The sequence below is a fragment of the Rutidosis leptorrhynchoides genome, chromosome 5 (genome assembly GCF_046630445.1).
Source record: "Rutidosis leptorrhynchoides isolate AG116_Rl617_1_P2 chromosome 5, CSIRO_AGI_Rlap_v1, whole genome shotgun sequence".
NCBI lineage: Eukaryota > Viridiplantae > Streptophyta > Magnoliopsida > Asterales > Asteraceae > Rutidosis > Rutidosis leptorrhynchoides.
In genome coordinates this window covers 50,738,378-50,755,883 of record NC_092337.1, presented here as the reverse complement: position 1 = coordinate 50,755,883, position 17,506 = coordinate 50,738,378, and the positions used below count along the sequence as shown (strand labels likewise).

Genomic DNA, 17,506 nt, shown 5'->3' with positions numbered 1-17,506 from the left:
GGGCTCCACAACTAGTTATTGTATAATTGCCAATAAAAGATAGTAACAGTTAAAAAACTTACTTGAGTGCTTGAACTTATCATGTGTTACTGAGTTATTATTACTCTACATATAAGTTATATATATATGAATACGTATAAGTAAGTTATATATGAATGAACTTATCTTTAAAAACATTTAAGACTATACGGAGTATATTTTAAATTAAACATATAGTAGTATAAAAGATGACGGATGTTGATATATGATTATATGAAGATCGAGGTTGTGAGTTTGATTTTTGTCGTGGACGACTATGGACGTGTGTTTGGCATTGTGACTTTATGTTGCAAGTATGTACATTGTTGTTTAGTTATTACAATGTTATATTTGCACGTCAGAAACTAACTTTATGTCATGAGATTGGGTGAAGATTTGATTAATTTAATACCGACGAGGACAAAATTCACATATTGTTATTTTCCTAAAGAATTTTTTTCGTAAAACAATTGTTTCTCTAATTGTTAAAAGATTATCAGATAACGTGTCTTTGTAACAAAATCTTACTTTCTTTTTTCCACAAAACAAAAATAAAAATAAAATAGATCCAAAAATCCAGCTGAGTTACATATTGATTTATATCATACATGTTTGATCGTCAAGGTCCAATAACATGATAAATTTCACAGAAGTTGATTAAAAAGTAGGGACTAAAATTGTTATAACTAAAACCACAGGGTTATTAGTGCCAACTCATCTAAACTTTAGGGGGAATATTAGAAAATCTGTAATGCGGCGAATGCATATCCGCTTAGTCTATGCTGACTCGGAGTTGAAAGGAAATACATCTCGAAAAGAATTACAACTTTATTATCAATCTCATGTTTTTTTAATTAAGTTTACATCTCTGGACGTGATCTTCCGCTATTACAAGGTAACTTTTTATTTGATTTCTGTTGTATTGTACTTTAACTATGATGTGTTTTGATTGATTCAGTTGTTCGATCTTTTTTTTTTCTTTCTGGATATTATTATGGATTAACATGTTTATTTAAAGAGAGTGCTAAAATGCTAATCTGGATCAAATATTAAGGAGAAATACCCAAAATATGATCATAGTGAAATTAATCTGTAATCAATGTAATGATGCATCTTTTATGGTGAATTTTGTATATTGTTAGTTGGTTTATATATATATATATATATATATATATATATATATTTTATCATGTTGGAAATGATTACTGTAGTATTTAGTTTTTAGTATATAACAATTAATCTGTAATCAGATATTAATGCTAATTTGTAATTAATGTAAATGGTGCATCTTTTATGGTGAATTTTGTACATGGTTAGTTGGTTTATATTGTTTTTGATGTTGTTGGAAGTAATAATTAGTATATATAAGGTCAACTGTGGTTAATATGTATGAAAAGTTTGACATATGTAAACATCTTTTTTTTTTTTTTTTTCATATGTTTATGATGTGATGAATCATGCTTTTATTTATGGCAGAAATATGGAGAGAAGAAACAGAGGAGTAGCTAGTATTGATACATTATTACATAATTACAAGCTCGGTAAAACGCTTGGTCATGGTTCTTTCGGTAAGGTCAAAATTGCTGAGCATATTTTGACTGGCCACAAAGTGGCTATCAAGATTCTTAACCGCCGTAAACTTAAGAACCCTGAAATGGAGGAGAAAGGTGTTATCATATTTCCTTTGGATTTTTTTTCTTATTTAATGTTTTCATTTTGAATTTTGATGTTTCATCTGAAAATTGAATTGTTATATGTGATGTGTTTTCAGTGCGACGAGAAATCAAAATTTGTAGATTATTTGTGCATCCTCATATTATAAGACTTTATGAGGTGATAGAGACACCACTCGATATTTATGTTGTTATGGAGTATGTGAAATCCGGTGAGCTTTTTGATTATATTGTAGAAAAAGGAAGACTACACGAAAATGAAGCTCGCAAAATTTTCCAGCAGGTATTTTCTTGACCATTTATTTTAAAACCTACTATAAACACCGCTATGTTATTACAAGAGTAATCTGGTTATTAATTAGATGTAACATGTTTATTTTTTTTTCAATTATGTTGTTTAAAAACAGATCATTTCGGGAGTAGAATTCTGCCACCGAAATATGGTGGTCCACCGGGATCTTAAACCAGAAAACATTTTGTTGGATTCACGAGGCAATGTTAAGGTTGTCGATTTTGGGTTGAGTAATATAATGAGAGACGGACATTTTCTTAAAACAAGTTGTGGAAGCCCAAATTATGCTGCTCCAGAGGTAATTCATACCTTTTTCTTTTGTACTAATTTTTCTAAGTAGCTCACCGTATTGTAGTTAAGATCCTGAAATATTCATACTTAAAAATGTGCAAAGGTTGTGGCTGGTAAACTTTATGCGGGCCCCGAGGTAGATGTTTGGAGTTGCGGTGTCATTTTGTACGCTCTATTATGTGGCACTCTTCCTTTTGACGATGAAAACATTCCCAATTTATTCAAGAAAATTAAGGTAATTTAAAGAACCTTCAACCCGTTGACTTATCAATCACCTGATTTGGGTGAATATAATTTCAGATAAAGTGTTGCTTTAATAATTTTACTTTGCTTTCAGTCTGGAATTTATACTCTTCCGAGTCATTTGTCACCCGGGGCCCGGGATTTAATCCCGAGATTGCTTGTGGTTGATCCCATGAAGCGAATTACGATAACTGACCTTCGTCAACACTATTGGTTCAAAAGTCAACTCCCTCTTTATTTAGCTGTTCCTGCCCCAGATGCAACAGAGCACCTTAAAAAAGTAAATCAAATCCAATATTTTTTTATTATTTATTTAAAAAATTTGTTGACTCGAGAACACATCTAACTTACTGCTTGTATTTTTCAGCTTGATGAAGATATTATGAAAAAAGTGATCAATATGGGTTTTGAAAGAAACCGTCTGATTCAATCACTTCATAACCGCATACAAGATGATGTATCTCATTTCTCTTGTTGTATTTTCGTAATTTTTATAATCTTTTTTTTTTCTGACTTTCGTCTTGAAAACTTTCATATTAGGCCACAGTTGCATATTATCTGTTGTTTGATAATCAGTCTCGTATGGCTGGTGGGTATCTTGGAGCTGAACTTTCAGAGACCTCGGTGAGTGTTTTATTCAAAATATTATGTTGTTATCGTTATCATAACAGCGTTCTTTGTGTATAAAATAAAAGAAAAAAATAAAAATAAAAACTTTAATAATTTGATGTTGACTAAAATATGGTGCAGGAGGGTGATTCTGCTACTATGAATCTAGACAACATGCCGGACCGGAAAACAACGCACAGGTTGACCCGAGATACCTCTATGAGATTGAACTTGCCTGGTGAGAAAAAATGGCAAGTCGGGATGCAGGTGCGTTAATTAAACTATGAATAACTTTTTTTTAATTAAAGATCATTTGAGCAAATTGTTGCACTTTGACTTTTGAGGTCAAACTTGTGACTTTTTAAACCCAATGTGATATGAAGTTCTGTTGGACTTGAACTCAAACATCACCTCTTTAACAATTATTTTAAGTTTATGTATTAGGTTTCGCATTATAGGCTTGATGATCTTGATTTTAGAGTTAAAAGATTATTCTTTTTGACCTTGAAGGTCAAAAATTTATTTCAATAGTCATCGATTAGTATGATCAACATGAATTTTACTTTGTTTTTGAAGATTCCAGCAAATCCCCGTGACATAATGACTCGAGTTCTTCAACTTCTGAGAGACCTAAATGTCTGCTGGAAAAAAATTGGGGTTTATAACATCAAGTGTCGTTGGGTTTACAGTGCCGTTCAAGCTGAACCAATTACAACCCAACAACAATTGTATGAGAATCATTACATCAATTCTGAAATTACATCCAACGATATTCGAACACAGAATGTCGTGAAGTTTGAAATTCAGGTAAACCTCTTTATATCTTCTTCAGCTTTGCTGCTTTTATTAACTATCCATTTAGCCCAATGAGATGGTGAAATGGGTAGGGTCAAAACTGGCAACTTTTTATGATGGTTTTGTGTAATGTAGCAATATTCCACTCCAAATGACTTTTGAGTTTTGACCCATTTTTTTTGTTAGAGATTTATCTTACTTAACCCATCTGACCCGTTAGAGATGCTAACATGGCCCAAAATGACTCATTCATAAGTAAATGGTTTCAAATTTCAAATGAAAATCAAATTAAAGTTATTTCATGTTGGTTTAATAGCTTTACAAGACTGCAGAAGACGGCTATTTGATCGATATCCAGAAGATAAGTGGTTCGCAGATGCCATTTCTTGATTTCTGTGCAGGTCTGATACTACAGCTTCAAACCTGCATCTTCTAAAGTACATATATCGCTGCATGTAAATAAATACTCACTTTTGTTTCTCCAATGATCTGTTTTTGTTCTCGTAAGTGATCAACAGAATCATTTTATGTTCACTTAACTTTTGAATACTTGTTTAGTGTACAAGACGTGAGTTCTGACCCGTTGTAAATCGAAATCAAACTTGTTAACAAAACCTTCAGATTTGTTTACCAACTTTGTTGTTCTATAATTTTCAGAGCTGTTTTCTTCTTTTTTTGGGCTTTTAAACTTTCTTCTGATGTAAAAAGTACTCCAACTTGCATCATTTTTGGTCTATTGCCTCTCTTTTTCACTAGAGTTTGTGAATAAACAAGCTATTGCAAGCTGATTGTGAAATTTGATGGTAAATCGATACATGGCCGGTTCCCATAATTTAAATGTCTAGAACGAGGTAAAAAAAATAGGCCCTTGTACACAGTAAATTAACGAATAATATAAATTATTTGAAAAAAATGACAACTAACGTCATATATAGAGAGAAACTAGAAAAAAATTCGACCGCGCGTTGCTGCGGCTGTATTCAACGCGCGGTCGAATTTGGATATACGTTGTTTGGTACCTAATATATCTAGTAGTTGAGTTGTTTGTTGGACATGTATGAAATACAGGTCGAAATATTTAGTGTTTTTTTAATGATGTCTGTTTCGCGTATAGTTAGTCTTTTGTGTTCGTAAAATTATTTCGAGTTGAGCGGTGGTCTCAAAAAAATTTAACTCGCACCGAGCGAGAATATAGGGCTCGTTATTTAGTGTTTTTTAACGACGTCCGTTTCGCTTATAAGCTATAGTTAGTCGCGTTGCGTTCATCAGATTTTTTCTAGTTGAACAGATTTTTTCTAGTTGAACGGTGGTCTCGGAAAAATTTAACTCACACCGAGCAAGAAGATCGGGCCGTTAAAAATTCGGGTGGAATTGGTTTCTTGTATTTTAATAAAATTATATAATTACGTTTTCTACCCTCGAAAAAGTGAAAACTCGAGGTGTCGTTGTGTAAAGTAAGCCGAAGTTGAGGGACCGGTTGTAATGTGAACGCAAGCTCAAAACGACAATTCGACATAGCTGAAACGGCGAATATGGCTACAAATTTTAGTATGTAGGGATAATTTTAATAAAATTATATAATTACGTTTTCTACCCCCGAAAAAGTGAAAACTCGAGGGGTCGTTGTGTAAAGTAAGCCGAAGTTGAGGGACCGATTGTAATGTGAACGCAAACTCAAAACGAAAATTCGATGTAACTGAAACGACGAATATGGCTACAATTTTCAGTATATAGGGATAATAATAATATATTGAAAATAGGCTTAAACAATAAACAATATCGTGTCCGAGTTCAAGTCACGATTAAACCCTATCGATGTATTGAGACTTGAACTTAGGAAGTGTTGGTCCAATTATGTTGCACTTTTTTTTATTATAAACAACGTAAATAAATTATACGAATTTTTTTTTTTTGTTAAAATATCAAATGATTTTGCAATGGCAGGTGATGTAAAATACTCCATCTCCTCAACCGGATACTCCACGTTACGAACTGTTTAATTTATTGGGCCCTACGGTTACCTAGATTTGTAAAAAAAAAATTTTTTTTTTTTTTTAAAATACTATTTTGGCAAGAGCACTCTTAACCATGAGGTTATGTCATGGTATCACGGACTGTCACATTAGCGCTACATCAACACCTTCTTCCCATCACTAATCAAAGACTAACTGCTAACAACCATGACGTACTCATCACACACTTCCTCACACCCATTAAATTAATTAATTAATTCAAGGTACAAGTTCAAAAGCATTATGTACAACAAATAAATACAAGTGTTCCGTGAACCAATTTGTCATCCAACGAAAATATGCATCACGGTGGTCCAACCACTAACCAACCACTTGTTGCTAATATTGGTGTGAGTGGTTGGCGGATCCAACCACGGATCCAACGACATAACCGATTAAAGTGCTCTAAATCATCTCCAAAAAAATAAATATTTTGAAAAAAAAATCCGTTACTGTCTGTTTAATTTATTGGGCCCTACTAGGCCGAACTTAACTATCCAACCAATTAAAAAGGTAGTTTAACATTCTCCTATAAACAGTGTTGCAAAAGTCGGCTGACTTAACAGACGCGTCGTTTTCTAGGCATGTTCAATGCTTCGTTACTAAAAAGTCGGTCAAATTCGGCAAAAGTCGGTCAAATTCGAAAAAAGTCGGTAAAAGTCGGTCAAATTTTTTTTTTGTAGTATTGTTAATAATTGTTAATTGTTAATTGTTCATGTTTATGGTAAATATAGTTTATATTTTAAGATTCGACCTATATAATATTACATATAAATATATATTTAATTAATAAAACTATTTTAAAAAGTCAACGTTAGTCAACGCCCGTTGCGCCCCCGTTGCGTCTGACGCGTCATTTTTTAAGCATGGCCGATGCGTCCGCAACTCACATCTTTTACAACCTTGCCTATAAGACCACTATTAACCCTGAATGTGACGTCAAAGGCAGATGTGGTGATGTGGCAAGGTAAAGAAGTGAAGTTTTTTAATTGGGAGTGTTAAATTTGAGTGTTAAATTTGTGATGGGTGATGTGGTAAAATATTTTTGGTCGTTGGGTATAAAAGATATTAATTAATAATATATAAATATTTATGCTGAAATCTGATTGGTCCATACATCCCTGACGCGCACATTTTTTCCGTTTTTGTGACTGACGCCCTTGGGGCGTCAGGGGACTTCAGGGCGTCAAATTTCTTGTCAAATCACATGTCATGTCATTTTGGGGGCGTCAAATTTCAAATTTGACGTCCGGTTAATGATGGTCTAACCACGGGGGTATAGTAAGGCGTCACATGTTTTTTCATTTTCATGTTGTGGGCCTATCAAATGTGATTTTTACGTTAGACTTGCCAAACATAATTATTTATTTATTAACGATTTGAAAATGTAATAATCAAATAATTAGATTGTAAACGCAAAGCCAAATACTCCTCCATAATTTATATTATAAGGCCTTACTTGGCCAAACTTTTTTTTTTTTTTTTTTTTTTTTGAAAGGCAAGCTTGCATCAGTCCGGACCGAAGCTTAGTCATCATTTGCACACACACACGCACTTTCGGGCAGGAAACCCGAACCACACTCTGTCGCTGGCCAAACTTAACTTCCCAACTCGGGCAAAAACGTAGATACAGCTTGCAATGAGTTTTGTCGTTAATGGTGCCATGGTGGAATAATTCAAATATAGATATAGTTTAAAATGGGTTCTGTCGTTAATGGAGGTATAATTCAAAGGAAAAACGGGCTCTTTTAAGTCATCCAAGGTTGTTGGTTCTTCGGTTTCCACTAGTGGTGGTTCAAAACAATTGGTTAGGGTAAGAACAAAGTGGATGCGGGGTTAGTCGATTTGTTTTTCTTACAGAATAATAGTTACGATATTGAGTTTGGAGAGACGATTCAAAACTTGTTTAAAGACGTTCTGGTTGCATATCGTCTTGGTTATTCAAATGTCTATGTTTCGGTTGTCGGTAATTCGCGTTCAACCTCACCTGATGGGTTTGAGTCTTTATCTTTTTGGTCTCGAGGTGGGAATCCAATCAATTATAAACAAGTGGAAGTAAAATCCTTACGACCGATCGTAAAGAGCAAGAAATCGAATAACGTTGTAGACAAGAGGGATGGTTTTTGATGTGCGAGTTCGGTTCTTCTTGTTTGCTTTTCGATGTTGTTATATTCCTTTTCTTCACCAAATGTGTTACTTTTGCTCCTGTTATGTATATTGTATAATGTTGAGTATTGTATATTGAATATTGTATATGTATATTGTTTATTGTGTATACTGATGATAAATAATAATATAATAATAATTTTAAATCATAATTAATTAATAATATAACATATTTAATATTAATATTAATTAATATTAATATTAATATTTAATATAATAATAAAGAACAAAATACTAAACAGAGTTGTGGTTGAGGGTGAAATAGGGAAAACATTAACTTCCATTTTAAAATTGATGATGATGCTTGTTGGCTCTTAGCCTCTACAAACCTTTTTTTAACTGATATTTTCTCTTTGTTTTATTAACAGAGTGAGTCTGTCAAAGCCCTCACAATCACAACAGTTGAAATTCGAAAGGCAATGCAAATCCTTGCTAAATCTCATGGCTTAACTTTTTGTCAAGTTTGGACCCTCCGCAATCTTAAAAATAAGAATGTAGAGTGTGCGTCCAAATTTGACGGTTATTATGCCGATGATTTTAAGGATTTTTATGATGCTTGTGTTGACATACAAGACGGGTCTGGGGGGCTTGCTCTGAAGACACTTGAAACTTACCAATCATACTTTTCCAGAAATATTAATATTACTAACGAGAAACTAAAGGCACGGCTCCCTGCCACCTCAGCATTAGAATCTAAGTGCTGTCTTGCCATATGCTTGAGGGATATTCACACTGGTGATTTTGATTATGCGTTTGAGTTCTTTTCTCATTGAATGACAACAACTACAACCCGTGTGTGTTCTTGGATTCACCCTTTTTGAAACTAGAGACTTGTTTGCCAAGTTTCAAGTTTTCTTGTGGCGCACAACTTGGTCGTCAGTTACTGGTTCTAGATGCTGATAATCTTAATGAAAGTTTTGACATTTTAGCTTTTGAAAAACAAGAAGAAAGTTGCCAGTGCCTTCCACCACAGAGAGCAATAAGGGTATGTGTTAATTTTTCTCAGATCTATCCAATTCTTTTGTGTTGTTATTTGGATCAGACAGTTAACTTTCTATATCTTTAGGTTTTTACTTTGGATTGGATTTGATATATGTATCATGTATGCAGTCGAAACAACAACATTTCATACTACTAGTATAATTTTAAACCTTTTCAATTTTCAATTCCATACACAAAACACTACTTTATCCATCTAAGTGTATTCTGTTTTTTTTTTCTCTCTAAACAAAACTATGACACTTTATGAAATTAGTGCAATTTAACAAGTACTCTATAAAGTTTTAGTTATTTTGACTATATAACTTTCATCTTTGAATAATTTATATAAAAATATTATTTTTATTACTAGTTATTAATTATTAATTGTTATTGTTAATATAATAATAATTATTATATTATTTTAATTATTTTTTATTTTAATTATTATTATTATTATTACTGTTATTAATTATTACTATATTATATTATATATTTATATTTTAATTATGAGTATATTATTGTTTTGATTACAGATTAAGTTTGAGGATGCCCTCAAACTCGCAACAGATGAAATTCAAGAAGCACTATCGATCCTTAGTGAATCTCATAGCCTAACTCTATGTCAAGTTTGGACCCACCGTTACGTTTTTAATGAGAGTGCGGAGTGTGCTATCAAATTAGACGGTTATTGTACTGCTCCTTTTAAAGATTATTATGATGCTTGTGTTAAAATACAAGACGGGGCAGGGGGGCTCGCTCTGAAAACACTTGTAACTTACGAACCATACTTTTCCATAAATATTAATATTATTAAGGGGAAGTTACATGCATTGATCCCTGCCACCTCAGCCAAATCTTGCTGCTGTTTTGCCATATGTTTGAGGAATATGAACACTCGAAACCTTAATTATGCGTTTGAGTTCATTTTCTCGTTAGATGACAACAAAGACCCTTATGTCTTCTTGGATTCATTCTTATTAAAACTAACGAGTTATTTGCCAAGTTTCAAGCTTTCTTTTGGTCATCAACTTGTTCCTCAGTTACTGATTCTAGATGGTGACAATCTTGCTACAAATTTCGACTTCTTAGCATTGATTAAGCAAGAAGAAGAAGATGATGATTGCAAGGAGGAACAATTTGGGACATTTATTTCAACATATCTTAAGACTAATAATACTGGTAATCATCAGAATCCATACTTTTAATTTGTTTTTATCTCATATGTATGTATAATGTATAATGTTTTTATGACGATGAATATAGGTGGGTTATGTGCTATGGATGTTCCTGTTTACATCCCTGCCTCATTGAAAATTGCTGATCTGAAGACGAAAATATCTGAAACTTTTCATCTGGTTCCCAGGTCTTATAGGCTAACCTACCTTATTCAGATGTGCAATGGTGGACCCGGCTGGGTCCGGCTAAAAGATGATCAAGACTTGAAGAATTGCATTTTTTATTTTGGAGGGCAAAGAAACAACCGGATTTTAATCCGTGTTCAACCTTGTCAAATATATTCTGAAGGTTGATAATTCCAGCAACACGAGAGCCTGCTAGCCTACTGCTTACGCCACAATATGAAGGGATATTATATATTAATGTTATGTTATTACCTTTAACTGTGAAGCTTGTTTTTTTGTATGTTTGAACCAGTCAATCTCCTTATGATTATACCTGCATGGTGTTAAAATCTTTATGGCGTTGCGATTTATGATGAAATAGGTATTTCTTGGTTTTGAATCCCCATCATGCATGATCATACTAAACTGTTACTTGTTTGCCATGTACACTATTGAATATTGGATTGGATTGGTACACTATTAGTTGATATTATAGCAACTACACTAGCTTACTTATGGCAACACCCAATGGTTTGAATCTGCTGTTGAGGTGTGGAGACATTTAAACAAAAGCTGAAAAAAAAAGTGTCACTAAAAACTGTTTAAACACTTGCACGGATTTTGCAGATTTCGGTAAGCGTGAAACAGAGCAAAACAGTGCAAAAACAGAGAAAAATGATGGTGCGCGGTGATGGTGCGCGGCGCGCACCCTGCGCGCACTAGGTGAAACTTGATCAGAAGGTTTGCTCGAAGAATCAAGAGTGCACGGCGCGCACGTTTAAGTGTGCACGGCGCGCACGTTGTCTGGCAGTGAGCTGTCAGCATGTTGATCAACTTTTGCACATGGGATCCGTATTTGGTTGTCCAAGTTGTCACTTTAGGTGCATGTGGGCTACTTTACACCTTGTTTTAGAGCTGTGATCATGCTAATACAAGGGTGTAAAGAGGATCAAGATGGCTAGTTGATGATTACTTGAAGCATGCTTATGTATTCTTGTTCTCCTATAAATGTTCCTGATTATAACTCATTGTAAACTCACCACCACGAAATTTAATCAATAAGAACACTCTTTGGTTGGCCGTGGACTAAAGCAATCACAAACGATTGCATATAACCACGTTAAATTCCCGTGTTTTTATCATTCTTGCTTGTGTTACGATTATCACTATATTTTTCGTTTGTTGGAAGTGGGTTAGATAACTTGGGTTATCTTGTCTTGTTTGGGCTCACCTAATCGGGTTTCCTAACATCTGCAAGTCGCGATACAATTTTATTTTTAATGTGCTTCATGGAATTTTAAATGACACTTATTTTAAGAAGAGATTGAAATTGAGTTAATGTGGCAGATATGAATCGGCTATATGCACTAATCACTATTGCAAAAAGGTTATATGATGTCATTTTCACATCTTAGTTACACACTATCAACATCATAAGTTCGTGGAGAGATTTCCAAGTAGAAGGCGTCACTTTATTTAGGGAAAGCAGCGCGTTCTCGATAAGCTATGGGTGATTTAAATACAATTTCTAAAGACTTTTTTGCTCCGTTGATCATTCGTTTATACACTAAATTGCAATCCGAGTTCCTCACGTTTTAATTGGAATTTTGAATTCTTTTAATTGCATAATTTGGCAATCCGCGTCCCTCAGTTCACCTGCCGTCTAAATTGGCTGTTGACTCCTGACATGCGCATTGCATTTGAGGGTAAAATTGTCTTTTACTCTATATAGAATTTGCAATATTTCCAATTTTCAAGTGAATCGAATGAAGTAAGTAGCTATTTCACTTGGATCATTCTTAGCTCCTCCATTAACGGAAAAAACGGCTGGTAATAAGAATTTATATCATCTATCATGAAAATTTGTGCAAAATATTCAATAGTTAAACAGATTTAGAAGTTTGGCGATTGTGATTGTTGTATCATAAGCTTATGCAAACTGCTTATATGATTAATAAACAATGATTTTGATGCACTATTGAATATTGAATATTAACATAATAGAAATTTCGTTTATTTTGATAAAACCCCCAATATCATATACATATATGAACTTTATACATATAACACCTAAGAGAAGAACGATAAATGGTGTCCACTTCCTCTCATTGTGTTCAAGCTAACCCGGTGGCCCGTCTGAGTCTTCTCTTTAAGGTCTCAAGGTGGGAAGCCAATCAATTATAAACAGGTAGAAGGAAAATTCCCTGGTTTTGATGGGTACTTTCGCTTTGACGAAAGTGCTATTGGTTATATAGTTATCATTTTTACGAAAGAGAAAAAAAAAAGTAGCCCTTATTTAGCTCATTTTCTTATTTTTTTAAGCGAAAAAAACAAGTATTAATATTAATTAAACCAAGTCATCTAAAAAATGAATGGGAATTAGTACAGATAATGCCCACATCTGAGAGCCCACGATTAGAGCCCAGACTATCTCTATTAGAGGCCTTATAACCAAAAATTAAAGCCCCATCTACAAACAAATGAACTGTGGTAGCAATTATAAATACCTTCTGTTATAAAATATCTAGATTGTGTTATAAAATATCTAGATTGGATGTTAATTTTATTATTATTATATTTCTTGCATAGTAATATTTTATACTATAAATAGACATGTATGGTAACCATTTAAGGTGCACCATTTCTCTTGAAATATCAATATCAATATTTCTTCTCTCCTTCTTCTCTCTTTTTCTCTCTTTGTTCTTATAACCATTAAAGGTAGTTATAAGCCTACTGAATTATAACACGTTATCAGCACGAAAAGCTTAGTGTAATTAAAAGATATCTCAAACGATCACGAATCACTAAGCAAGGTATGAAATTATTAATAATTTTCAGACTCGAATATATCAAATTTTGGACTACTAACATTTATATTTATGTTATTTAAGTTATATATGGTCGGTTATACCACCTGAATTATATTTCTGTAATCTAACTTTTACTAACTTCACTAACATTTATATTTATGTTATTTAAGTTATATATGGTCGGTTATACCACCTGAATTATATTTATGTAATCTAACTTTTACTAACTTCACTAACATTTATATTTATGTTATTTAAGTTATATATGGTCGGTTATACCACCTGAATTATATTTTCTGTAATCTAACTCTTATTAACTTCACTAACATTTATATTTATGTTAATAATTTGACAACACGGTACTTTATGTACGCAACACGTCATTTGACAACACGGTACCATGGGTCGAGATTAATTCCGATCAATACGAATACGACGGGGTCTTTATATGTTATCTAACATTTATGATTACTTATGCAATTAATCATTATTTATTTCATGCATACTAATGTTTATTCTTAAATTTATAATTTTAAAAGTTAAAATAAAAAAATAGTTTGTATTTTTATTAAAAGTAAATCTTAAAAGTTAAAATAAGAAAAAGTAGTTTGTACTTTTATTAAAAGTAAATCTTAAAAGTTAAAATACAAAAAGTAGTTTGTATTTTTATTAAAAGTAAATCTTAAAAGTTAAAATAAGAAAAAGTAGTTTGTATTTTTATTAAAAGTATATCTTAAAAGTTAAAGTAAGAAAAAAAAGGGGATGGTAAAATGGAATAGTTTTTTGTCAAAAATGAAGTATTGAAAATGAAGTGGTCTCCTTCTATAACTAAAAAAATATATATACTTTTATCAAATGAATTTTTTTGTGGCCGACAATTTCAAACACGAGTCCGTGTTTAGTTTATCAAGAATATCTCTTACTTTGGTGAAAGGTCACGATCACGATATCAGGTGTTGTGAAAGAATTAAAAAAATTGGTCAAGTGGCCTTTTAAAAACTAGAAAAAAAATTTAAACAAAAAGTTTTTTTTATATATTTATAATTTACGGGTAACGTAAAAAAAAGGAAGTTTTTTTTAAAAAAAAAAAAAAACAAAGAAAGTGTTTAAATGAGTTTTACAGAAAGGGGGAAAGCAAAGTAAAAAAAAACTTTTTTCCAAACAAAGGTAAATGAAAGTAGGACTTAATACAAGAAAAAAGTAAACATCTCCTAGACGTGATAAAATCTATCAATGATAAGTATTAGACTTGATGAGCTAAATGTGACAAAAATGTTTCAACATGTCTTATGTTAATTTTCTAAAATAAGTTATTATTATTCCGAGTTTAACACATATACATATGTTAATTAAAAACAACCTTTTTGTTCTTATGTAGTGTTGGGTTGCAATTTTGGTTGTATGCCATAATTCCATCCAGTAGAGTGACAATAGAAAACTTTTGATGATAATCAATAAAAAAACTTTTTTCCAAACTTGTCAAATGTTTTGTTAAAAACGTGAGCGTTGAAAAAAGGAGGTTGAATAATAAAACTTAAAATTCAAATTATTTTTTTAAGAGTGTGCATCAAAATGGCCCGTTTAATAATGGGGAGTAAAAATATAGTCAAATTGTTTCAACGAACAAGGGTTCAATTGGATGTCTCTTAAAAAAATCCGCGGGTACGGGTGATGGATCCAATGGATCCGCATCCACGACCCGCGGGTGCTATCCCTAATTATGACAAGTACAAATCAACTAAAAGTCTAAAAAATAAATGCTCTTATAGGGACCAAATGTTCACAATAATTGCCTAAGCTAGATATGAAACAAATAGTTCATAAAAAAAAATGTCGTTGTGCGTTTTCGGGATGATAGCCGAAATACACTTACAAAAGTAGGTCAGCCGTCAATTCTTTATGGCCATATCAACGTAGATCAATAAAATCATTTATGGTTTTGATAAAAGATTAATTAAAAATTAATTGTTTTTTGGTCTTGGATTCTCGGTAACAAAAGCAAAGGTTGTTTTTGGTTGCCACAACAAACAAGACAGAGGTTGTTGACTTTTGTTGTTAAACATGGCACAAGTGAACAATAACAATAGATTATTGTTTTTTGAAAAGAATAATGATGCGTTAATTTTATTGTATAAAATAAAATTAAAGAAAACGGTTTTCATTGATGACTATGAACAAACGCAAACAAAGTGTTTGTGGTATTTGGTGATTAAAAAAAAAAGTGCATCTAAAGCTTCTACTGAAAATAATATGCATCTAAAGCTTCTACTGAAAATTAATGTGCAAGGTACAACGTATAACTATATGGTCAAATTCATTTGAGCCTTCGGAGTCACAAGTATATGATGTATATATATATTACTCAATTAACAAAATAGTAAATCTAAATTAATTCATATGAATAGTAAAACGAAATTAATTAATTTACTATTCACATAAAAAAGCGCATATGATAAAAAGCGCATCGCATATGATAAGCGCATATGATAAAAAGCGAATATGATGAAAAGCACAACGCATATGATGAAAATCGCATATGATTAAAAGCGCATATGGTGAAAAACACAGCGCATATGATTAAAAGCGTATATGGTGAAAATGATATATGATAAAAAAACACATATGGTGATTTATAAAAAAAAAAAAAAAAAACACATATGGTGATTAATGGAAAGCACATATGGTGATTAATGAAAAGTATATTGTGAAAAAGAATCACAAATGTTTCTTGAAAGAATTCAAGGTAAGATATATGAACCAATTCATCCATCATGTGAACCATTTTGATATTTCATGGTTCTAATAGACGCATCTAGCGGATGGTCTCATATTTGTATGTTATCAAGCCGTAATATGGCATTTGCAAAGTTTCTTGCACAAATTATTAAATTGAGAACACATTATTCTGATTACACCATTAAAAGGATGAGACTTGATAATGCTGATGAGTTAACATCTCAAGCATTTAATGATCATTATATATCTACAGGGATTGTTGTTGAACATCCAGTTGCTCATGTGCATACACAAAATTGGTTTAGCTGAATCAATAGATAAACGCTTACAGCTAATAACTAGACAATTGATAATGAGTACAAATCTCTCAATATTTATATGTGGACATGTAAATTTATATGCTGCGACATTAATTCGCATTATACCATGTGGAAGTCGTAAATATTTTCACTTAATACTTGATTTTGGCCAAGAGCCAAATATTTTCTACCTTAAAACATTGGTTGTGCAGTGTATGTTCCAATTGTATCACCACAACACAATAAAATGGTTCTTCAAAGAAAGATGATAATATATTTTGGATATAAAACATCTTCAATCATAAGATATATTGAACCCATGATGGGTGATGTTTTTACAGCACGTTTTGCTGATTGTCATTTTAATAAAACATTGTTCCCTAGATTAGGGGGAGAAATAAAAATAAAAAATAAAATGATGCTTCATGATGTGAACATCAATTAAGGTATATTGAACTCGCACAAAAGAATGTGAAACGAAAGTTCAAAAATAATACATATGCAAGAACTTGCAAATTAATTACTTTATGCATTTACAGATATAAAAAAGTGACTAAATCATATATACCAGCGATAAATGCTCCAGCTCGAACTGAAATTCCAAAAGCTGGCAATAATGTCACTGTTGAGTCTTTGCCACGCATCAAACGTGGAAGATCAATTGGTTCCGAAGATAAAAATCCTCGAAAAAGAAAATCAGCTGATAATGAGGTAAGAGAAAGTGTTCAAGAAGAACCACAAATCAATATTCCTTCTGCAGAGGATATTGATAAATGTAAATACTAAAATTGCGATAAATTATGCAATATTATGGAACCGAAATGAAACTAAAATCTCTATGAGATATTTTCATATAATGTTACAATGACATCATGAATAAAGATGATGATCTGGAACTAAAATCTGTCATTGAATATACAAAATGGACATGATTGAGCTCAATGGAAAGGAGCAATAAGAGCTGAATTAGAATTGCTCGATAAAAGAAAAGTTTTCGGATCAATCGTTATCACTTTTAAAGATGTGAAACGTATGGGATACAAATGAATTTTTATCCGAAAAGAAATGTGCAAATGAAGTTACAAGGCAAAACTAGACTTGTAACTCAATATTTCCCACAAAGACCAGAAATGAATTAGGAGGAAAAATTATCCTCCTGTAATGGATACAATTACTTATTAGATACTTAATCAACCTGGTAGTTATTTAAATGCATCTCATGAATGTTGTTACTACTT

At 32.2% G+C, this 17,506-nt stretch overlaps 1 protein-coding gene across 2 annotated transcripts; it reads left to right on the top strand.

The window, feature by feature from the left end:
* Nucleotides 1–818: 818 nt before the first annotated feature.
* Nucleotides 819–4,502, top strand: LOC139846878 (SNF1-related protein kinase catalytic subunit alpha KIN10-like). Of its 2 annotated transcripts, none has more exons than XM_071836425.1 (11): nt 819–913; nt 1,495–1,685; nt 1,790–1,974; nt 2,099–2,281; nt 2,378–2,509; nt 2,612–2,797; nt 2,885–2,974; nt 3,058–3,141; nt 3,268–3,393; nt 3,703–3,933; nt 4,323–4,502. In XM_071836425.1, exons 2-11 carry the CDS (start codon nt 1,499–1,501, stop codon nt 4,326–4,328), a joined length of 1,410 nt encoding a protein of 469 aa, XP_071692526.1. In that variant the 5' UTR covers nt 819–913; nt 1,495–1,498; the 3' UTR covers nt 4,329–4,502. The 2 variants fall into 2 exon arrangements, with proteins under 2 accessions (XP_071692526.1, XP_071692525.1); XM_071836424.1 differs by having other exon boundaries at nt 4,238–4,502.
* The last annotated feature ends 13,004 nt before the right edge of the window (nt 4,503–17,506 follow it).